This window comes from Sminthopsis crassicaudata, chromosome 3, assembly GCF_048593235.1.
Source record: "Sminthopsis crassicaudata isolate SCR6 chromosome 3, ASM4859323v1, whole genome shotgun sequence".
Classification (NCBI taxonomy): Eukaryota; Metazoa; Chordata; class Mammalia; order Dasyuromorphia; family Dasyuridae; genus Sminthopsis; species Sminthopsis crassicaudata.
The window spans coordinates 372,657,329-372,682,262 of record NC_133619.1 but is presented as its reverse complement, the minus strand read 5'-3'; the positions used below and the strand labels follow the sequence as shown (position 1 = coordinate 372,682,262).

Genomic DNA, 24,934 nt, shown 5'->3' with positions numbered 1-24,934 from the left:
GTTAAAATGCAGGGAAGCATCCTAATGGAATTGTTAAACACTAGAACATGTTTGCAAAAAAAAGATAAGAATATGATCCATGGCAGAAGGGGTAAGGGAGGTAAAAACACCTAGAAGACAAAACTCACTATAATGAGGACAAAATCATCATAGTGTAGTGGGTGGAGTATTAGGATTGGAATCAGAAAGATCTGGATTCAAATTCTGCCTCTAATACTGATCTCATCAGTTTAACAAGGGAGTTGAATTAGGTAACTGCTAAAGTTGCTTCTAATCTGACTCTTTAATATAACTATGACTTGCCAACTGGGTGACTATGGAAAAGTCACATCCTTTGGTATGTTAAATAACTTCCAAAGTTATCTAAGATTTCATTGTACTTGGAGTCAGGAAGATCAGTTTGGCTTACTAATTGATATTAACTAATAATCACGAAGTAAGAGGGCAGCTCATGAGCTAAAGGGTGGTGCTCTTGAGCTGCTATAGCACAACACATACTATATCACAACCCCTTTGGACTAGCCCTTGGAGAGTAGCAGTAATCACTCCTAGGGATTCAGTTGACCAGTGGAAGTGAAATTTAGAAGAGTGACTTCAAAAGATGTGCTCTAACAAAACAGCTAAAAGATGTTGTCACAAAGTACATAGAGAGCCACCCTCCAAGCTAGAAAAACCGAGATTCAAATTAGTGGTCATATGAACTTGGACAAGTTTTAACCTCTCTGTGCTTTAGGCAACTCTGCAAGACCATAGATTGCAGAAAAAGCAAAACCTACATTGTTAAAAGGAAATTCCTTGCTTGGGAATTCTCTATATCAGTGAAATTGAAAGAAGGGTGAAGGATAATTGTATTTAAATGCCCATATCCAAGTAAGGTACAATAACAGAAATTGTCATTTCTCATGAAACCAAGTCATGAAAGCTAAAAGAGATGAAATTTAAGGAGTCATTGCTTTACACTTTGCACCCCATCACTTTTTTTGTTGGCTCAATAACTTCTCCCAAAAAAGACATTCAAAATCTGTTATTCTGAATTATAAACATCGACAAAGGAGAAGACAAAGATAGTTTGGGACAGCTATGTGGCACGTCTTGCAGAGATGGTTACTTAAAGATGATGGCAAACAGTAAATTAGGAAACCAGGCTGAAAAAAGGTAAGGTTAAAAAGGGTATAAATAAACTTAACAGAGTCAAGTGTGTCTAACAGGTCAAGAATCTCACTATACTGACAAGACAGCCAGAGCAAGAAAATCAGTTACATGAACACTACAGATGTACATAAGGCCAGAGTAAAGGCTCTGACTCAGGAGTTTCTTATATATTTTCTGATAAGCCAACAACTCCCTCCAGGATATTAGCAGCCCTAAGGTCAAAGTGACTAGAGAATAAGGAAAAAGTTGGATCCTGGAATTTAAACCTGAAAGAGGCTTTAGAAATAAATCAAACAGTCCAGGGTTTTGGAAGCTGAAGTCAGGAATCTATGAGGTAGAATTCAGGGAATCCATGACTTTGGATGAAGGGGGAGTGGGGGGGGGGGAGAAGCTGGGAAATTACATCTTCTGTACATTACATCTAGTGTCTTTTGTAATCATATATTTTATTTTATTCATTTGAAAACATTTGTGATTGTGATCTCTAAGTGGTCCAAGTCTGTTCCAAATCTTTGGAAATTGCTTTTCTAGATCTCATTGGGCAATGTTTTGTTTTCTGTTCTTTGTTTACCTTCAGCTCCCCATTGAACAGTGGGGCATCATGCTGCCTTACCTTTTCTAGGCTTCATACTTTTCTAGCCTAAAGGACCTTTGTTGCAAAAAAAGCCTGATTTTAAGCTGATACACAGATTGTTATCAAATGTTTCTATTAAAGAGCTGGACTTAGGTGTCTCTTGGAGCCAGAGTTGCTTGGTGGATATAGTGTTTGCCAGTCTTAAAAAATAAACACTGGAGCCCAAATTCTATTTCTGATGCTTGCTCACTAGGTGACCATAGGTAAATTAACTAATTTCTCTGGAATTCAGTTTCTTTGTCTGTAAAATGGATTTTTTTCTAATACCTGGAATTACTTATCTCAAGGGATTGTTGTGAGGCTTAGTAAGGGAATGTAGTGATAAAACATATAAGTGCATAGAATTTAATCTCATTTGACTAGGCTATTCTTGTTTGATAAATTCTTTAATAAACTAAGATTTAACTAGAAAATTAAGAGGTATGTAGTTTAGGGACTAAGATGGGGGAACAATTATTGTTCATAATAATAGCTAACACTTATATTGTGCTTTACAAAGGGCAAAACTCTATGAGGTAGATAAGCCCAAAGCACTGATCAGTTTTCATGGAATATATATGTATGTATATATATACATACATATATAAATATACATACATATACATATATACATATATAAATGTATACATATATAAGAATTTGGGATATATATGTATAAATACCCATATTAGCGTTATACATAAATGTGTATATAAATAGATTTGGATAGGAAACAGCTATAAGATATTGGATTGAATGTTATTTGACCTTAAAACATACCCTATAATATGTTTATTGCTTTTTTTAATTAAAGCTTTTTATTTTCAAAACATACATAGATAATTTTTTAGCACTGATCCTTGCAAAGCCTTATATTCTAAATTTTCCCTTTCCTCCCACCCCCTCCCCTAGATGGCTAGTAATCCAATAGATGTAAAACATATTAGAATACATATTAATTACAGTATATGTATACATATTTATACAATTATCTTGCTGTACAAGAAAAAATCAGATCAACATATTTCTTTATTGAATAAAACCTAGTTATGAAGTCATTTGATGGTATTCACCTCTCTCTCCTAATAGTAAACTCTAGCAAAATGCTGAGAGTCCTTATTAGTTGTTTATTGGTTTAAAAAGTTATTGCTGTAGCAAGATGAGCCCATCATATTTTTTTAAAAGAGATTTACACTTTGATCTAGAGTTTGACATCAGGTTAGTCTAAGTGACCTTTTCAGGCCCCATTCTGTCCTCTAATTCTGTGATTCAGCATTCTGCTTTTAAAAATGTAAGACACCCTTTTATCTTTCTTCTGAATTTTTAAACACCAGAGTTAGAGGGCATCCTATTTCATTAGTTTTGGATCAATAGAAAAATGTTTATGGAAAAAAAAATTTCCATCCTACTTGAAGAAAGTGAATATAAAAGTGGAGATTAAATGTAATAAGTGTTTTGAAGAACAAGGAATGAATTGCATAGGAAAGTTTCAAAGAAATATTTACAATTGTCTGTTGGACTAGTTCAATTGCCCAATGGAACAATTTATTGATTTTATAATTAGCTGATTATTAGTAGGTAATCAAAGCAGAAATTTAATCTGGCAATAATAATATCCTCCAAGGAATTTAAATGTCTTTGTCTTCAAGCAAGTCTATATATAGTTCATTTTCCTTCTAATGCTTATATTTTCTGTCATGATTATTTATAGTATCCATAACCAATTTCTCTGAAAAATGAGAACTGAATTTGAGTATTCTCTGAGATTGAACATGTCACATAGGACATAAAAATGAAAGCAAAGCTCCAAGAAAGATTACTTTGCATCTTTGAAGAAAAGTTTCCATTAAAGCAGTTTATGAAAATTAATAAGTCTATAGAGATTTGGGAAGAGTGAATAATTTTAGGATTATGGCAAGAGGCAACTGTCTCAGAAGAAAACAGAGAGATTATGCTATTTTGTATTTATGCACCAAATAGCTGCTTAATACTTTACAATTTCTACCCTAGGAGATTACAGATTTCTCTTCTCTTCCTTTTCAAAAGCTGGGTCTATGTATTCCGGATGTTTGCCTAGTTTGATTAGAAGAAAGGGTTGCAAGCCAGTAGAATGGGAAGCAGATACTGAGACCATTGTTTTATGTCCTACGGTGGATTTGCCTTGTTAACTGGATTTTTCTGTTGCATTATAGCTCCCTAATCTTTGCTACAAACATTTAGAATATCATATCCCTGCACCTTTATTTTTTTTGTTGCAGTTGAGTTCAGTAAATTTGTCTGAAAGATTGGCTCACGACACCCACAAGCAGCTTTTAGAATAAAGCCTACTATCATCTCTGTTTCAGATTTCCATTTTTTATCAACTTATCCATATCCCAGGGATTTTCAACCTTTCTTTGTCAGATTGGTTCTTTGCAAATCTGATGAGATCTATGGAGCCTTTCTCAAAAATAATGTTTTTAAATTCATAAAATACATAGGATTGTAAAGGAAATAAATTTTAATGAAATGTAGTCATGTGTGTGCATATATGGGTATTTATGGGTGTATGTATATATATGTACATATATACATATACACACTCATACATACACTCATACATACTTCAGAGATCCATGATTAGGAACCTGCCCTAACAAGTCAAAAGAATCAAACAAATAAACAAAAAGTAAATGGACAACAGGGTGTGGAGAAGAATTAAATTTCAGTGTAAAACATTTTTGCAAACTAATAGAAAAATAAAAATAAATCCACTCAACTTGATGAATCCTATGTAATAGCTGGAAACTACCATTTGCCAGGAAATGATTTAGCTTAGTGAAATGTATTTTACAGTTAATCCTTTAATATCTGTTTTACATACACCCTCCCCACTGTTAATATGGAACGATATTGTAAGCTGGTAATTTTATGCCTTATATTTCAAATAGCTATTAGAAAGGAGCATAAACAACAATCTCTAACTACTTGTTTATACCACCATGAAGTTCTCTACCATAGGGTAAAGCAACAGCAGATTGGGGAGAGAGGGGGATATACTTTGGGGATAAAGCTACAGGAGAATGAAGATGCAAATCTGTGTTAATGAAGCCTATGAGGCAAATTCATTTTACCACAGCTTCAAGTTAGATTGTGAGGAATTGTAAGGTAATAAATCTGGAAGGTTGATAATGTGCAGCAACTCTGGACTAAATACCATGGGAGGTGAGACTGCAGGCAGTCACTGCATATTCAAAACAGAAATTACTTTTTGTGTAATAGGCTTCCACAAATTTTATGAAATGGGGCCTACTTAGCCAACTCAGATCAAAATATTAAAGATTAACAAGCAATAGGTTATATATCATGATAGTAATTTTTAAAATAAATATTTGCATCACTTCCACGCTTCTCTCCAGTGGAGTTTAGTGGCAAGTCTTATAAGGGTCTGGTAGTTATGTACCTAAAGCTAGAGAGAAAAGTGTTATGTGTGTGTGTGTGTGTGTGTGTGTGTGTGTATCGGAAAGAAACTTGAACTTGGACTCGTTTCCCCTAGCTTTGTTTCTTACAACCCAGGCAAACCTTTGGCAAATTAGTCTCTAAATTATTTGTGATAATGTATATTTTGCCATAAAAATTCATACATATATGAATACAAAAAAATGAAAAGATATACATCTATATGTATGCATGTGTTTGTTTAATTATGATTTGTGGAATTTCTTTTAACTCTAATGATATAGGATTCTAACCACTATAGTCTAAGGATTAATGATTTCATGAGGGAGTGAACTTTCTCTGCTACCAAAGATCACAATCTATATGCCATTTAGCAGATAAGTTACTTCTTCATCCATAAAATGAGGGTGTTTGGACTATATTGACCCCTATGATCTCTTCCACTTCTAGATCTAAGGCAGAGGCTTTTATAGGTATGTTAACACTTTTTAAAGTTTTCAATAATTGTACTCAAATATAAATTGGTACTTATGTAATCCTACGTATTTTATTTGATGTATTAAAAAACATTATTCTGAGAAGGGGTCTATAGAGTTTATTGTCAGTAGGCCCATGACACACAAAAAATGTTAAGAAACTTTGTTCTAGGAAGTTGCCTGTAGAAAAATAAAGGTTAATTGACTTCTCCATAGAAACATTGCTTTTATCAGAGGTAGGATTTGAAGTCAGATTTTCCTGACTCTCAGATCAGCAGTTTATCCACCAATCAATCCTACTTTTAGAATCAGATACTTTGCTTGTAATAACTCCTTTAAGGATGGTTTTCATAAGTGTCTGTTGTCAAATCTTGTATAATTTTACAGCTATTCAAAACACAGACAAGGTATTTCCTAATTTTATGAATATTACCTTTTCATATGAGGGCATTGGATTTATTTGAATTATACAAAGTTGTTTTGTTGTTATTGTTTTGTGTTTATTTTTGGTTTTGGTTTAAATGTATCATGGACGCAGCATAATTTAGTTAGGAAAATGCTGGACTTGGAGCTGGTATATGCTGCTAAATATTTGAAAACTCTCTGGGGTTAGAGTGAGGAATGTATATTTCTTATATACTTTTAAGTACTTTACTAGCAAAGTCTTTATCACTTTCTTAAGTCTAGATAGCTAATAAAGTGATACATATTATTTGTAGAGTTTGCTGATTTCTCTTTGCCCTTTTTCTCTTACCCTCTTACCCTCTTCCTCTCTTTTCCCATTTCTGTCTTTTTCTCTTGCCCTTTTCCCTATTTTCCTTTTTTTTTCCTTCCCTCTTTCCTCTATCTCTTCTCCCCTTTTACTTTTTTCCCTTCTCCCCTTTCTCATCTCCCCTCTCTCCTGTCCCCTTTCCCTTTTCTCTTTCCCCTTTTCTTTCTTCTCTTTTTCCTTCCCCTTCCCTTTCTGAGATATGCTTATCCTTTAATGTTTCTCCCAAAAGAATATAAATTTTGACCACTGAAAACTCTCTAGGTTTCTAAGGGTATATGGGCAAGATTTCTTTTTTTAAAGACCTATGTTAAACACCAAACACCAATTTGGTTGACCAATCAAAGGTCTTAGACCAAGCCCTATTTGCTCATTGTTTGGGCCCCTGGAGTGGATGTAAATAGCAATTGTTTCTGTTTTGCCCAGAAATCCTAAATCTTTCACCTCTTAGGTAGATTTTTTTTATCTCATTTTTTACCTAACCTTAATCACTGATTGGGTCTTACTTTTGACAGACCTGTTAAAGACACTAACGTTAAAAAGGCCAAGGTTTCCCACTACATCTAGGGCATCTCCATCATCCTGATCTATAGCTTGCCATAGGATTCAGTTGACTTAGAAGGAGACAGTAAGGCTAGTGACTTACTCATCTCAATACATTTGTACATCATGGCCTCATCTCCCTGATATCATGGTCTTCTTTGAGAACAAAGGACAAACAACAGAAACAACAAGAACATGACAGTCTCTCAACCCTCCCCCCCAATACTAATCTCGTGTGATTCTTCTGAGGAAGAAATAAATGACTTAAAGCAAGAGAGTTTTTCAATTTGTTACCTGTCCTTAGGGTGTCTAGACTATTAATTTCATTTCTAATTGTGAAATGAAAGGTTTAATTCTCTGTTGAAGTAATAGAAAACTGTCAGGCATGTAAACAGAGAAGGGGGCAGCTATGTGTAGGGTGCCAAGATTAGTTAGAAAGGCTCATTTTTCCAGAGTTCAAATATGGATTCAGCTACATATTAGCTATGTGGCCCTGGGCATGCAACTTAACTCTGTTTACCTCAGTTTCCTCATCTGAAAAATGAGCAGGAAAAGAAATTGGCAAGCCATGCCAGTTCTTTGCCAAAAAACAAAAAACAAACAAACAAAAAAAACCTCAAATGGGATCATGAAGAGTCAGACATGACAAATGACAGAAGAAAACGCAAGCAGGGACAAGGGCTTTAGATGCCATTTCTGAGAACAATTAGAAAAGACTTTATTTGCATTATTTGATTCCTTTTAATTCACTTCAACCAAGAAAAATGGTAAATATCTATGTACAGAGGAGATTCTTACTAGAAGTTGGAAAAGTATAGAAAAATGTAGATAAAAGGAGGTTTCTAACCTCATGCAACTTTGAGCCTAGTAGAAGGACTTGGTATTTGTACAAATGAATGGAATAATATGCAAATACCTAAGAGAGAGGAAGACAAAATGCTGTGTGAGGCAGAAATGGGACTTTATATGTAGAAATCATTTCATATAATGAGTGGAGCCTCAGAAGTGGCTGCCTCTCTCACATGGGTTGTGTGACTTTCAGGAAGTCAACTTAATCTGTCAGGGTATCATGAAACTTTACATTATAGAGCAAGTGCCAGTCTGCATTGGTAAAAGTAGTTTACTTACTGGGAATTCCCTATGTCAATAAAATCATAGCTTTGCCATCTCCAAATCAACTCGGTGAGGTATCACAGGTATTGTCATCACCATTATAAATAAGAAAACAACTAGTTTAAATGATGTGCTCAGCTAGTATCAGAGGCAGGATCTGAATCCAGGTCTTTCTTACCCCAAATCTAACCTTCCATCTACTACATTAAGCTACCACTCTCCAATATTAAAAAAGTTTTGCTTCACAGTGAGAAAATGCAAGACATCTCAGACATGCTTGTGAAATAAAAATGTACCCACTGGTGTTTTTATTCAAAGCATCAGGCTTTTCCTTAAACAATTTTATTTGGGAAGACAATGTCAAGGAAAGCACAATTCACAGATTTGCTAAATTATTCTTTTCTATAGCAGACATCAGAGTTGAACTTTGTTGTTGCAATATATGTGCACACTCAGAGATATATGAACTGCTTTTGTCAGCTTGAGTCAAGATTTGCAGCTTAATTTAGTCTAGTTGAAGAAATCTTGTGGAGTATTTGTTAGCATTAGTTTAGCTTTTACCTGTCTCTCTCTACATTAAAATTATGGCTGGCTATCAGTTTTTATAGGCATAGAGGTCTTGGTGGGAGGGAAGACATTAATTCACTGTACAAATCTCCTGGGGAACACTTGGTTAAACCATGAAAATCATACATACCTATATAGAACGGGAGTTTCCAGGAACATAAAGGTGTGAATTCGTGTGTGGGAATAAAATGTGTTGTCTAGCCATTATGCTTCTTCCATGTTCAAATTATCAGCCCTTGACCCACAAAAGAAAGGATTAAAAAAGAGAAGCTTAGACCAAGCTTATAAAGGCCATTAAGCAGTGAAGCTGTCACTCACAAAGTCACCAAGTGCTAGCTAGGGATATCTTAAAATATGGCAATTTGCACCCTCTGACCAGTCAGCACATCTGAAAAAGCCTGAGATATGACTCGGGCTGATCAAGCATTTGGCTCTATCCATACCCATTTTGCAAGCTATGACTAATATGATGGGGGACAGTGTAGGAACCTGCACATTCATCTACTTTTAACCATTATTTGAGCAAAGAGGTGCTCAGCATTATTCCATCCCCCTAGTTTAAATATTTGGCAAAAGAAGAGAGGAGGGATATTATATCTGTATTGCTTAACAGAAGATCAAGAGCCATGAAATTTCAACTACATTCAGTAATATTTGTTAAGCTTGTATTATGTGCAGAGGCACACTTTGTGCTAAGAACCAGAGAAAAGACAAGTTTAGATAAGAAATTTAACATCCAATAAGCGATAGGGCGCACAAATAACTATGCAAAAATAAACAAACAAAACATAATAAGTAAAATATAGATGTGTAAAAAGAAAAAGGCATTTCAGGTGGAAAAGATCCCTTTCCTCTCATCCACTTATTAGTCATTAATTAGTGAAAGTAATTTAAAAGCATTTAATAAGTTATTAATATGTACCAAACATGATGCTAACTTCTGGAGATAAGCATAAAAATAAACAAGTTCTTCCCTCTCTCCAATGTACTTATATTTTATTTTATTTTTTTGCTGAGGCTATTGGGGTTAAGTGACTTTTTTCAGAGTCAAACAGCTAGGAAGTGTTACATATCTAAGGTTGGATTTGAACTCAGGTCCTCCTAACTTCAAGGCTGGTGCTCTGTCAACTGTACCAACTAACTGCCCCTGTACTTATATTTTAATGGAAAAAGATAGCATATAAAGGGGTATTAGGAATCAGAAGGGGATAAGGAAGTAAAATTACTTTATCAGGAGCATGACTGGAAAACTGCAATAGGTTGCATGGCTATTGGTTTCATACTTAGATAAGACAAAAAATTAACCTCTCTGAAATTCAGTTTCCTTATCTTAAAAATGGGTATAAAAATACTTTCCCCATCTGTATCATAAGGTATTTGTGAGAATCAAAAGACATGATAAATGTAGAAGTTTCTTTGGAATGCCTTGAGGCATTTGATAAGTGTTTATTGAGTCAAATTAAATTGTTTTGTTCCTTTTGTGCTCACTGTATCAAATATCTTGACAATGAGTTGATAAGAAGTGGGAGGTGGAAGAAATGATGGAGGAGGAGGAGAATGCAGATCCTGGAAGCTTTTGGTGGCTAATGAAATTCTCCAGATCAGGAATATTTGATTCCTGCCCCTTCTGCCACATTTTAGTTCATACTTGGAAAGGGAGGGGGGGAGAATGTATGTGCACTAGGGGTTGAGAATTACCTAGTGAATGAATAATTGAATTAATACAAGAGAAATAATTTTTTAAACTTTTACTATATGCCAGATATTCTAAGAGATGTTGAAGATGCAAAACCCCAAAATGAGACAGTCATTGCTCTCAGAAAGGTTGCATTTTAATAGGGAAAACAATGTAAATGATGGACAAAGAAAGGAGTTTGGGTCTGAAAAGTCACATGGGTTATGAAAAGTCCCTATGAAGTCATAGGGAAGTGGATTGTTATGCCCTTGTTTGGGTGGTAAAATTGATGAGGTTTAGATTTGGGGTACCCAAAGGAAAATGAGGTCTAGTGGCTGTGCAAGCAGTTCTCTGTAAAGGAATTTAAAGACCCGAAAACCTAGATTGCTAAAAGAGGTTTATTATGGGGATTGGAAATAAGGTTAAAGCGTGGTTAAAGGAAATAGGTGAGGATAAAGAGAGGAGGACACTGGAAACATTCCAGTGGGCAGAGAGTCTTTGGGGTGCCAGGCATGGTGCTGGCATGTTTAGACCCTCTGCAAAGAGATGGATCCAGTCTGGCTCATATAATAATTTGGCTAGAAGCTGAAGGGTTGAGTCCCAGGTTGGCTCCTGGCTGAGTTTCAGCCAGGGTTAGAATTAGAATTGAATTCAATAGGTTTTGGGACTGAGAGGACCCCACCCAGATAACAAAGATGAAACTGTTTATGCTTGGGGTGAAATCCCCTCACTGAGACAGAATCAAAGAAGATTTTCTCCTTTAAGGATTTTTCAGAGTTTTTGGGGTTCCCTCTTCAAAATGTTTTCCTGATAGCTGCACTGGATATGCTAGATAAAATAAATTAGATGGCTTTGTGCTCACTCACCTATCATCTGTATAGCTTAGCCCCAGGACAAAGTAAAAAAAAAAAACAAAACTGAGTAGCTTTATTCGGGGAGACTTGATAAAGGTCTAGTCTTAAGTCTTTTCTTCTAGGTAGAAAAAAAACCCTGGAATTCCCAGGTTTTAGTTTTTTTTTTTTTCTTTTTATTTCCATTAATAGTTAAGGTATGTAAATTAGGGAAACGTTTCAAACTCAAGTAAACATTAAAAAATAGTCTTTGTGGGAAGGATTTATATGGTACTTTTGTGGCATTTCCTTAGCCATCAAGAATATTAATAGGTGACCAACAAGTAGCTTTTCAAGGTTCTCAAACTTTGGGCTTGAAATCATGATCTCAGTTTGAACACAGTCTATATGTAACATGTGAATAGAATTTAGCTGTGCTAAGCACTTAGAAATTATCATTTCATTTGATTATCAGTGTACAAGCAAGATGTAGACAAGACAAATTGGCAATAATCAGAGGAATTTTCACTTACCTTAAAAGAGAATTAGGAAAGATATCATACAGATGTTTTTAGCTGAGACTTGAAGGAAAACCGGAAAGGCAGGAGGGAGAGATGAGGAGAGAAAGCATTCCATATTTTGAGGCTATTTGAAGACAATGCTTTAACTTGGAGAATCTCTTTCTTGGAGATAGCCAAGGGTTTTTGGATTTGTTTTTTTATTTTATTTTTTTTAATTTTCTTCTGGCTCTGAATAAACATAAAAGAAGAAACACAATGATTTCCCTCAAAGTTCACACAAGCAGAGAGCAAAGAAGGCTACAAAAGTCCATGAGAAAGAACATATTTTGTTTGACAGCTTAAAAAATATATATTGGTAGTTCCACAATAGTGCAATTAGAAAATACTTGTCAAAGTTCCAGTTAAAGTAATTTATGTTAAAAATGGAAATCTCAAGTTGGCTTAGGATCTTTTCCCCTACCAAGATGACTAACCTTAGTCTAAATGAAATTTTTCTCCCTCCCTTATCCCCCACATCAAAACCACCCAAGTAGAAAGTAGAACATTCCCAAAGTTCTTATGAAATGACATGCAAATGAGTTTAAACTTAGTTCTTACTTCATCTAACCTGTATCCCAGAACAAATACTTTTCTCTATTTGCCTGTGGATCTCATTGTGTTTCACACAGTTTTGAACGTTCCCAATTCATGCTCACCTCAATTATATACCTAATTGGCATAAGTGAAGACTTTCCAAAGTGATTTCTAAAGTTTCCCTCTGCCTTCTTAAGGCTGATAGATTCTAAATATAGATTTTATCTGTTGTAGACCTTCCATTTGACTGTGTTATTATAACTTATGTGATTTAGGAAGCAATTCCTAGCCAAATGGTGTGTTGGGGGTTTAACACCAGATGCACCAAATATTGGGATTTGGTCATGTGAAGAATTCACAATGGTTATTCTCTTTGGCAAAAAGTAGGTTTATTTAGGAGAAGGTTTATTTTGAGGTTTATTTTGAAGAAGTACAGCAGAGCATATAGTTAGCAAAGAAAGGATTTTCAACAATTAAAACAAGTTCCCTAGTAGAACTCACAATTAATCTGGGGAAAGGGAATGCCCCATGAGATTAGAGTTTACCTTTAGCTGGCAAGCTAAATCCATGGAAGAGTTTAATACATCAAAAGAGTTAGGATATAAGAAGGAGAAAGACACAGTGAGGCATGATGGGTGAAATGACAGAAGAAACGCTGTGGACATGGTAGAGAGAGAGAAGAGACACTATGTGATATTGGGGAGAGGGGAGGAGAAAGGCACCATTTTAGTAGGCTATAACCCCAAAAGAGATTCAGCAAAGATGGCATTGGCCATAATCAAATTTATAGGGGAAATTTAACTGCAGGGGTTTGACACAATTCAGATTAAAGATTGAACATAGCAAGGTGGGGATACAAGATTAAACTAATAATAATTCCATTAATACTTTCAGTGCCAACCCCACTTAGTTATTCAGTACCTCATCATAACTATCAGTTAAACAAATTGTCTTGCAAATACTTAACTGCTTCCATGAATCCATTGCCTCCTTACTTTGCCTGAGAAAACAACATTTGTTGTTTGTTGTTTGAATGATTTGCTTATAAATTCTCTTGGATTTTTCACTGTGTCCAAATATTGTGTCCATAACATTGTAGAAGGTGCACTGGATTAAATGACTAGAGAGTGGAAGACTAGTTTTGCCTGTGTCCCTAAATAGCTTATATAAATCTTTTAACTTCTTTGATCCTTAACTATTATCTTCTACAAAATGATAGTATTGGATGAGATGATGTCTTAGACTAACTACTAACATTTTGTAGGTTTTATCCCCATATTTTAAAATATAAGAATTTATTTTTGAAATATCAAAGTTCAAGAATCATCACTTGGTAGTATTTTGCAATAAGGAGCTATTGATTGAATAACTGTGTGATTGGATTTATGTTCAGAGAATTTAGATTTGAAACCTGGCTCTCCTCCTTACTATTTGTATACTTTAGATAAGTCAGTTATTCTGACTTGAGCCTCTTTTTTCTCAGCTGTAAAATGAGGTGGCTGAAATAGATAATCTCTCAGGTTATATGATCTTATGAACCCTTCAAATAATTAGGAAGCTCCTGTCCACAGGTTGTAAACTAATGGCCTTGAACAGGAGTTCTTAAACTTTTTTGTTGTTGTTGTTGTGGACCCATTTGACAATTTGATGAAGCATATGTACCCTTTTTCCAGAATATTATTTTTAAATAAATTCATTAAATTCATTTTATTACAAAGGAAACAAATTATAATGATATATAGATGGAACTTTTCCCTCTGTTCCTAGGCTTCCCTGAAATATGTTCATAGACCCAGGATAGCTAGCCTAGAGCTCATAAGCTTCTTGTGAACCCTAATAAAAGGTTTCATGGAACAATGGGTACATAATAGGTGTTTAATAGAATGATTATTACCTGATTAATTATAATGGAGCTCCCTTAAGGACAGAAGTCACTTCTCTTACTGTATTTTATCCTGCCACATTTCTAAGTGTGACTCACCTAGTATATATTTAACAAAATGTTCATGGAAATCAGCAATCTGTAGCACATGAGGGCATTCTAAATATATACCATCCAACAAGGAAAAACTATGATCTTGGAAAAGTCACTTTGAAACCTCAGTTGAAATAGAGGTACTCTTGACTAAAAATTTTGGTGGTTTGTCTCAAATGAATTTAATATCCCAGGTTTTCTGCAGAAGAGGAAAAGAAGTTAGGATTGTCCTAAGGCTACTAAACACTCTTAGGACATTTTAAAGAGTGATATGAGAGGTGAGTGTTAAAGCTGACAAGGAAAATAATTATACTATGGAATAGTGGATAGGTGAATAGTTTTGGGTTTTTTTTTTAAAGGATAAGCTCTAAAAATTTCAGACTGAGTAACATTTCTAAATTGAGATTAGGTAATGATGGACATATTTTTTAAAGGTCTTTAGGAAAATAGTGAGAAGGCAAACTAGCTTCTTGTCATTTCAGCAGGTTGAGTGAATGTCAGATATTATGGTTTTTCTTTACATCCCAAAAATGGAAATGATGTCATAATTAATTAAACATTACCTTTTGTCCAAAAGATTTTTTTGTCCTCGGCTCAAATTTTGTGACAATCTAAGAAATAGCCATATAGCATTCAGTTATATAATATGCAGTTATATAATATGCAGTTTTATAATAAATACTTAATGGAATCAAATGAAACCTTGTGAAATGTGAAACAAGGGTCTCCTACAATCCTCTCTTGATGGCATCTGGAAGGATGGGTAAAGGCTCATGGCTCCGACTAAGCCAGCATTTATAATGTATAATACATGAACAACATAAAATTTAAGGAAAATCATTTGGTTATTCAAGTTTCCTACTAGGAAATTATCTAAATCATTTTCATAATTATTTTAAAATTTTTCCATGTACTCTTCAGTATTCTCAGCACATCCAAAGCCTCTGTCTTTCTATCTAATTATTCATAAATTCCCATAAACAGTCCACACATTAATCGATAAACATTTATTAAGCACTTCCTATGTCCCAGACACTTTGCTAAGCGTAGGGCATACAAAGATAAAAATAGTCATTTCCCTCCAAGAGCTTACATTTTGAAGAGTGAGACACACAAAAACAGATATATACAGAATATATGCAGAATAAATAGAAGGAAGCTTCAAATCAGAAAGCATTAGCTGCTATGGGAGATCAAAGGGGCTTGGAGAAGTCAGGAAAAGATTGATGTGGAGGGTGCCCCATGAGATGAGTTTTGGAAGAAACTGGCTATTTCAGTTACTAATTGTAAAGGGCTGAAACTCTGAGTTGATGCATTGAGGTCAGACAACTGAGCATTTAAGGCTAATTACCGATTGGACAATACTCTATTAGCATATACTTGGAAAATGGCCCTTCCCACTATTCTGTGCTGCTTCAATCTTTTGGTGTATACAGAGAATTGTGGGAAGGATTAGGGGGTGGAGTAAGACAAGTCATAGTCACTTTGGCAGTAGAGGAGGAAAAGGAAGGTCACAGAGGTCCTTTGTCCATTCCCTTCATTTCTACCCCTAAAGACCAAGAATAAAGACCAAGGACTTTTGCTTATCCTGACTCTGGCTGATTCTAAGGTATCCAAGGTGTTAAATCAGTCTTCACACTGTATTTACCAAAGAGCTAGTGGATTAGGAAGGCTACACTACAGACTTTATAGAGGGGAGTAATATGTAAGAAGTCTGGAAATAAACTAAGAGTCTATCTGGTGAATAACTTTAAATACAAACTGGACATTTGGTTCCAGATTTCTGAGAAGCCATCAGAGTTTGTAGATTATGTGCTTTAGGAAAAAAAATTATTTGGATATCTATGGAGATGATGGAATGGGAAGAAACTTGGGAGTAAGGAAACCACACTGTACATTATTGCAAGAGATGATGGTCTGAACTAGGTGATAGCTTTATAGATGGTGGGAAAGTGATATGTACAAGTGATTATATGGGAAAGAAATGACCATATTTGGCAAATGAGTAGTGGATTTATGAGGTGGTAGAGATTAAAGAGTTAAGGATGACATCAAAGTTGTGAACCAAGATAACTGGAAGGATGATAATATCCTTAATAATAATAGAAAAGTTTGAAGGAAGTGTAGGGTAAAATATTATCTTTTAAAAATGTTGAATTTACGATGCTTAGGGGATGTTCACCTCAGAATTTCTATTAGTCAGTTTTAAATAGACACTGAGACTGGATATCCAGTAGCTATCTGCAGAAAGTTGATAATAGAATCCATGGAAGCTGATGTGGCCACCAAGTAGAAGACTATTGAAAGACAAAAGAGAAAGAGATGAAAGTGAGCTCGTGATAGAGCCTTAATGTGATAGGGTGAAGATCCAGCAAAAGAAACTAAGAACAATTAGACTGATGGAGTGAAAATTGAGAGAAAAGTGTCATGAAACCCAAAGAGAAGAATTTATTAAAAGAAAGAGGAAAGTCAGCACAGAAGTTGAAAAAGATGAAAACTAAGATAAGACCACTCTATTTGTCAAATATGATCATTAGTAATTTGAGAAGAGCAGTATCTTTTGAATGACAAGATCAGATTGCAGAGGTTTTAGAAAGGATGTGGGAAGAGAGAAAGTGGAGCACCAAGTGTAAAAAACTTTTTTCAAGGAATTTAGCTGAGAAAGGGAAGAGAAATATGGGACAATAACTGAAGTAGTAAGATCTCTTTTTTATTTTTTCTTTAAGATGGTGAGAATATTTATTAAGATCTAGAAATGAATTGAAAGAAAATGAATGAGAATGGGGAGGCAGATGAGGAAAATTTGAGGATAAAAATGAGGGATGATAGGCAGGAAATAGTAATTTTCTGGAGAAGATTATAAAGGGATGAAAACAAGGCTTCATGGAGAAAGATTGTTTTGGATAAGAAAGAAATCTCTTCATCAGAGACTTTAGTAAAGGAGAAGATAGTGGGGGGGAGAGGTTGTATGAAGAGAGGTTTGAGATGAAGAGAGGGAAGACAGGGAACATGAGTTCAAGGACTTAAATTTTCTCAGTAAAGTGTGAGAATTCTTCACCTACATGAATGGCTTGGAGCTATGAGAGTCTTGAAGAGAAAAAAGATTTGAAACATTTTTTCCCAGTGACCAAGACCAATAATTCAGAAAGATAAAGTGGCTTGAATTTCTCTCTAAATTTATTGTAACATGAGACTTGATTAATCTATGTTTTCCTTCTTTTCCTTTCCTCTCCTTTTCTTTTTCACTCCTCCTTTATTTCTCCTTCCTCTTGCTTTTCCTTCTACTCTCTTTTTCCTTTCCATCATTCCCTCCCCTCCCCCTATTCTTTCTCTTTTTCTTCCCTTTTGTCTTTTTAAAGCATTCCTTTCTATTACTGACAAATATCTATAACTAGAAATTAATAGTTGCTGGATGACACTTATCTTGTATCATATACAAGTCATCTGATGGCTTGGGATCATGTTATATAACTAATTCAGGACCCAAATGGAAGACAACAGCAGACATTTTCATTGATATAATACACTGCTGTATATTGATGGAAGTTATTCAGTTTTAACCTGAAGACTATCGACCCCCAGAAGAGCAGAGATCCCTAATGGAGAAGACAGGTCATTTTTCAGGATATTTGCTCACTATTCACAAGAGGCATAAGAAAGCAATTCAGATAAAAACAAAGAATTTCTGAATAAAAATTAACCATGTTGACTGATCAACTTATCAAGAGCCACCTTCATTTTCCTTACTTGTAAGAAGACTGGAAAAGTAGAAAGAGACTAGTTTCTTTATATTATACTATTTCCATTTCCTTTTCAAAATTTAGGGGAAATACAGAAATTAATAAAATTTTCTTCATTCTGGTTAAAAAAAAAAGTCTAACTGAGTTGTGCAAATAATGGTCTGTCTTCCACCTTACCTTATGTTATCAAATGGAGTCTCAGTGTTCCATCATGTTCAGCAATTACTGTGTTCAGCAGTTTTCAGAATAGAGCCACATTTTATTGTTTATTTTATATAATTTGCTACTATTCATCACCTCTGAACATTTATTGAGTGTCAAATTTTTTCTAAATATCTTCACTTTGATTCAGTTCCCTTCTAGCTTCAAATCTATGACCCTATGATATAAAATAAGGCAGAAATAAAGATGTCTTAAATAATCTGACTAAATTATACCACTATGTAGTATACTTTGAGCATTTTTAGGATCTGATGAGCAGAATTCAGTTCAATTCAATAAGAAATATATATGTTGTATTGGTCAACCTGCCATCTTGGGGTGGGGATGGAGGAAAGGAGGGGAAAAATTGGAACAAAAGATTTGGCAATTGTTAATGCTGAAAAATTACCCATGCATATATCTGGTAAATAAAAACTATAATTATAACTGAAAAAAATATATGTGTTTACCAGTTGCTGGTAAGTTGTGCAGGGGTTCAGGAAAAAGAAAACTCATGTCCTCTAAAAAGCTACTACTCCTTTCTGAGAGAAAAAAAAAATCACATCTGTGGCTATAATATTCTGCTGTCCAGTAGTCATTAGGCAAAGAGTCTTCAGTCACTCCCTTTCTGAGAAACTCATGACATTTTCATCCCTGCAAAATCAAGGACAATGAGTCCTTTACTTCATTGCATAGAGGGGGACTTTTTTCTGCTTTGAATCACAGACATGGAATTATGTAGAAAAAACACATCTGGGTGATTGATGTCAAATTAACTCATCTAATATCAAAGTATGGTTTGGCACTGGCTGCACTGGCATTGACAAGGTCCTAGAAGCTAAGATTTGTCTTTTGCATTGTTACAAGGCCATGAAACAAGGACATGTTTTTCTATTACTATATAAATTCTGTTGCCAAGTGTGTAACTGTTTTCATAGATTTAGTTTTTTTTATACTGGGCCTGAAATTTAATCAATATGTGGAAGCATTATATATTATAGTCATTATCAAAGAGACAAACATCCAAATTACACAGAACGTCATTCCCAGCAGTGAAATTGTAACACTCATTCTCCAATTATTTATAGGACACACACAGACACATGTATTCTAAATGTATTAAAAAATACAAAGCAATTATAAATGCATTCAAACAGCATTGTATGGTGTATTTCTTTATTTGAAAATGATACAAAAACAAAAAATCAATAATGAGTGATCATTGTTCAATAAACTAAATATCTCTCAACCAAATACTATATCATTAAGGAATTTTTTTAAAGTAAAGGAAGATGATATAATCATACTACAAGAGCAAAAGATGAAAAGTGGACAGCCAGAATAAGTACTTCGATTCTAGGAGAAATCTAGAAAGGCCTCCATCATATTAAGTCAACCCCCTGTGAAAATCTTTTTGAAGAACATGAGCAAGTCACATAGGATGGGCAGTCATGAACAGAGGAAAAGTCATGAATTAGGTACTTATTTTGTTGAGTTTGAGATGCTACAAGAATAAACAAATAGAGATATTCCATAGGCATTTCAACTTAAGGACCACAAAGAACTCAGGTGAGAATTCTGATCTGGAGATGTACATCTGAAAAACATCAATGATTACTAAATTTGCAAAATAGGATCAGTTTTGCAAAGAACAAAGTGCAGAGATATGAGAGGAAAAAAAGCCTCATGTTTCTTAGGAAATAATATTCTCTTCTTTGCATATGTCACTCCCCTTCATAACACCCTGTTTGTTGAAAGTGGCTGTCGTGCTTTTCCCTCATATTCAATATTTTATCTACCATCACTGTGCATTTGTCCAAGCTGTCCTTTATACCTGTGATTCATTTCCCTCATTCATCTCTGCCTCCTAGAAACCCTGGTTTTTAATAGACTGCAGCTCAGAAAACATCTATATGAGGTTTGTCTTGATGCATCTGGCTAATAGTACTTCTTCCTCCCCAAATGACCTTATAATACATCCATCCATTCAAATATACATACATATTTGTGCATAGGCATACCTCAGAGATATTATGGATTTGGAGTCTGACCTCTAGTAATATCACAATAAAACAAGTCACATACATTTTTTTGGTTTCCTACTGCCTATGAAAGTATAATAACAAAAGAGGGATTTTGCGATTATAGAACTACCTTATATTGTAAACTCCTAAATGTACAATAGTGTATATATATATACATTCCTTGATTAAAAATACTTTATTAAAAATGCTAACCATTATCGGGGGCCTCAGCAAGTCATAATCTTTTTGCTGGTCTTGCTTCAGTGTTGGTGGCTATTGACTGATCTGGGTGGTAGTTACTGAAGGCTAAGGTGGCTATAGCAATTTCTTCAAATAAGACAACAATGAAGTTTGCCTCATGCATTGACTCTTCCTTTAATTTTAACACATAAAGGCCATTGTAGGATTATTAATTGACCTCATTTCAACATTATTGTATCTCAGTGAATAGAGAGACCCAGGGAAAGGGAGAGAGATGGGGAATAGCAAGCTGGAGGAGCAGTCAGTACACACACAATGTTTATTGATTAAGTTTGCTTTCTTATATAGATGTGGTTCATGGCTCTCCAAAGCAAAGACAAAATAAAACCAATGATCACAGAGCACTCTAACAGAGAAAATAATAATGAAAAAGTTTGAAGTATCACGAGAATTGCCAAAACAGACACATACATAACGTGAACACATACTGCTGGAAAAATAGCGCCAATAGACTTGTTCCATGCAAGTTTACCACAAACCCTCAATTTCTAAAAAGAAAAACAATAACCAAAAAAAAAAAAAACCCCATATGTGCAAAAGCACAAAAGAGCAAAGCATGTTAAGCAAGGCACACTTTTACTTGTTACCTCCTCCTATCAAATGTATAATCTATAGAGGGCAAAGAGTGTGTGATTTATTGTCTCTGTACTCCCACTGCCTATCACAGTGCCTGGCACATTATAGGTGCTTTTTGATTAATAACTTGCTTACCTGGTGATGAAGATTGTCTCCTTTTTTTTTGTTCCTGAAATGGTCTATATGTGTGTTTGTGTGTGTGTGTGTATGTGTATGTGTGTGTGTGTATACATATTAGTTGACATAGTCATAGGATATTTCCATAGCTACAAATCATCTTTGCTAAGACAGGGATGTAATAGATATCTGTGATTTACTAGTCAGCTGGCTAAGAACAAATAAAACTGAAAAGGAAGCAAAGTGTACAATTGGTCTCCAAAAGCCTGAGTCAGGTATATAAGCTATTTTACATAAAATTTCATGGAAAAAAAATAAAAACAGCTCTAAAATGCAGTAACCAGTATTTCATACAGGAACCAAGAAATAATAGTACCCATACTGGGTTAGCATTTGTGTTCCATTTTGTAAGACATTGAAAAATAAAATTGGGTCTAGAAGAAACTTTATTTCTAAGATCTTTGTTTACTCTAAATCCTTTGAACAAGTTGATAAAGAAAAAAATGGAAACTTAGAATCAAATATTAAAGAAGATGGGGTTATTTACTGTGGAGAGGTAACAGTGAAAAGTGGCTTATATAATAGATTTAGCATTACGAGATTTACCATATATCAGTAACCAGCTCTTCTTCCAAGGTAGGAACATTATTTTTTTCTCTGTATCCTTAGTACTTGTTATTATGCCTATCTAGAGTAACTACTTAGTAAATGTTTGTTGATTGATTCAACAATAAAAAATAAAAAAATGTTATAACAAAAGAGGGTTTTGTGACTGTAGAAGTTAACACAGACTATTCAGGAGCTGGTGAACCTTTTCTAAATTTAAAAACTTTTGTTTATCTTATTACTTTCCATTTCCTCAGAAACAAGTCCTTATTGAATCCAATGAAGCCAATTGAATCCAATGAACCTCAGATATATTAATAATTTTTATGAGTTACTGTGCTGAAAAATTCACAGCCCTTAAACTAACCTTCTGGTAATGAACCTCCTGGATTTAGATAGGCTAGCTGCTTGACAACAGACATAATTATATGTTGAATATTATATTTAATATTATATGTTGAATCCATTGTTGAATATATGGCAAGACTTGTCACAGATTATATTTTTGCTCCTAGAACCTTTGAAAACCTATCTGATGTCACCTTCATGCCATGAGAATGCTATTGTATATTTGCACATAAAATTTTGAAATTTACAAAGGTCCAGATGAATGAAATAACTCACCCAAGATTACATAGCAAATAAGTTACAAAGTTGGAATTCAAACTCAAATCTGGCTCCAGTTTTTGGAGCCTTTCCAATTCTAAAAGTATTTATAGTTTATGTACATTAGGATCAACATTCATTTTTCTAAAGTGTTAAAGATTTCTTTGCTAATTTGGTAATGGGAAAATTCATTAAATATTGTATACCTGACATCATTCTCATGTCTGAGCTATATTTATAGTGCATTGGTTTTCAGATAGTTAGTTGTGAATAATATACATGAATTTTCTTTGTCTAGATCTGTGATGTCTTGAATAAAGAGAGATCTTATGGAGGAATTAGCTTTACCAAGGAAGATCAGACATTTTCTTTCCCTTTTATATAGTTTAGAACTATATGATCTTGACTTCTGGGTCCAATTATTCATTTTCTCCTTCAATCTCAGTTACATTTGTATAATTTCTTTAAAATGAAGTTTTATAACACTAATTTTTAAAAATATTTTCTATTGAATTGGATTTGATTATTTACTATTAATCAGTACGTTGAATTGAATTAAAGGGGAGATAAAGCAAACCAATATTACAGTCTAAAATATATATTAGTCTACTAATCCAGAAGAGGAAACAAAAGATGAATTCCTAGTAGTGATCATAAAAATGAAAGAGTTAAAATGTAGTTGAGAATACCAGGAGAGATGAAATTATTAACATTGAAGGAATAATGCAAATTTTTCAGTTATTAGCCCATCTGTGAGCTCCTATGGAAACACTTTCATGATTCTCTAGGTTTTAGTGCATTTTCACACTTTCTAAAACATCCTGTATTTATATGTTTCTTTACAGTATAGAACTCTTAAAATATAAGTTCCTCCAGGACACAGACTTTTTTCTGTCATTTTATCTTTAGTGACTAGAGGGGTGTCTTATACATTATAGATGCTTAATGCTTTTTGGAATTGATTATTAGATTAGAAGACACCTTTTAAATTGCAGGCATTATCATTGTTATAGGGCATGCCATTCTAGTCAGCAGTACACCAGGACCAAAATGAGAGTGGAGAAGGATGCTGATTATTTACTTACCGTTTTCTGTAATTTTTGGCAGACTGAGGTAGGAACTGAAGGAAACTGCTGAGTAATAAGCAAATAAATTATGATCTTTGGTGTAACCTTTGATCTTTGAAATGACCCTAAAATTAATTAGTGTTACAAAATATATGAAGCTGTCTGGATCAAAGCCAATTTCCAATGAACTATCTTAGTGAAAAAAAGAAAAGTCACATAGAACAATATGTCTGTACAAGAGAGGAAAGAGGAACTTAGAGAAGGAGAGAGAGAAGAAAGGAGGAAAAGAAAGAAAGATGAATGGAAAGACAGAAAGTGTGTGTGTGTGTGTGTGTGTGTGTGTGTGTGTGTGTGTGTGTATGTGTGTATGAATTTGATAGATTGGTGGTGTCTGAAGTCACAGAAGTAGTGTCCAGGAGAAACCTGGCAGCAAATAAAATTTCTATTTTTTTTTTAAAGTCATCAGCTTAGAAGTTAGGCATACATCATGAGGTTTATTGTATTTGCAATTAAACAGATCAAATTTAATGTGTGCAGAAAGCCCTAGTAATTAGTATACAGATTAATATGGGGAAATGGAACTGGTTTAGCAGTCCTCCCAAGCAAAACTGAAGTAAAGAATTGAGTATGTAATCGAACAGCATGTGAATATTAATGCACAAAATCCTCTGAGTCCCCAGCTCCCTGATGCAATTATTTTCTATTCACATTAATTGTTCCTAACAGATGACATTAATGACTTTGAGTAAAAAGTGTCCAAGAGAAGATTTCACTAGATCAATGCTGTTTAGAAATAGGGTCACTTTTATAATCATTTTGCTCAAGTTCTAACTACTTTTTAACACAGCAAGGTTAAAATGATGGAGTGGGAGGGTGAAGACCATTTAAACATTAATGTGAAATATTCATTTTAATGCCTTTCATTATGATCTATCCAAATCCTTAAATAGATGTCTACAAATATTTACATTTTTCTTACTATTAATTTTCCAGCATATCATGTACAAGGATGACTAGATTTTCTCAAATGGGATTCATTAGAATGTTTTTTCATTTGTTATTTTATTGTTAAAAGTATTTTTATTCATCAGTGGCAAGATTTCCAAATAGGAGATTCAAATTTCACATAAATGTTGGGCTACTTGAGTGCTAAGGTCTCTTCCAACTTAAAGATTCTATGATTCTTTAACACATGAACTTTAATCAGGAAAACATCTTCTTTCTACAGTTTTTCTGACCTAGATAAAATTGTGAAACAAATTATTATTGCTAACTAAGCTTCTCCTTTGTTTTTTTTTTCTTTATCATTCCTTAGAAACTTCACTCACGCATCTTGGACCTTTCATCAGGGGATTTGCTTTCAGAGGTAGAAAGAAACCCAAGTTTGATGCAATCAAGAACAGATGTTGACATTCATGTGAGTTTCCCTATTGCTTTCTAATCACTTGTTTCTAACACTATTTTCTTTCTGTGAAGAATGATGTCACAGGT

The 24,934-nt window shown here is 34.3% G+C and overlaps 1 protein-coding gene across 5 annotated transcripts in view; it reads left to right on the top strand.

Annotated features, from left to right (window-relative positions):
• The window catches only part of NCKAP5 (NCK associated protein 5), a 939,808-nt gene that overhangs the window by 776,936 nt on the left and 137,938 nt on the right, over positions 1-24,934 (top strand). For all 5 annotated transcript variants that reach the window (XM_074301873.1, XM_074301870.1, XM_074301872.1 and 2 more), the window contains one exon: positions 24,759-24,860. In XM_074301873.1, coding sequence (XP_074157974.1) covers positions 24,759-24,860 — 102 coding nt within the window. The remainder of the gene's footprint in view (positions 1-24,758; positions 24,861-24,934) is intronic.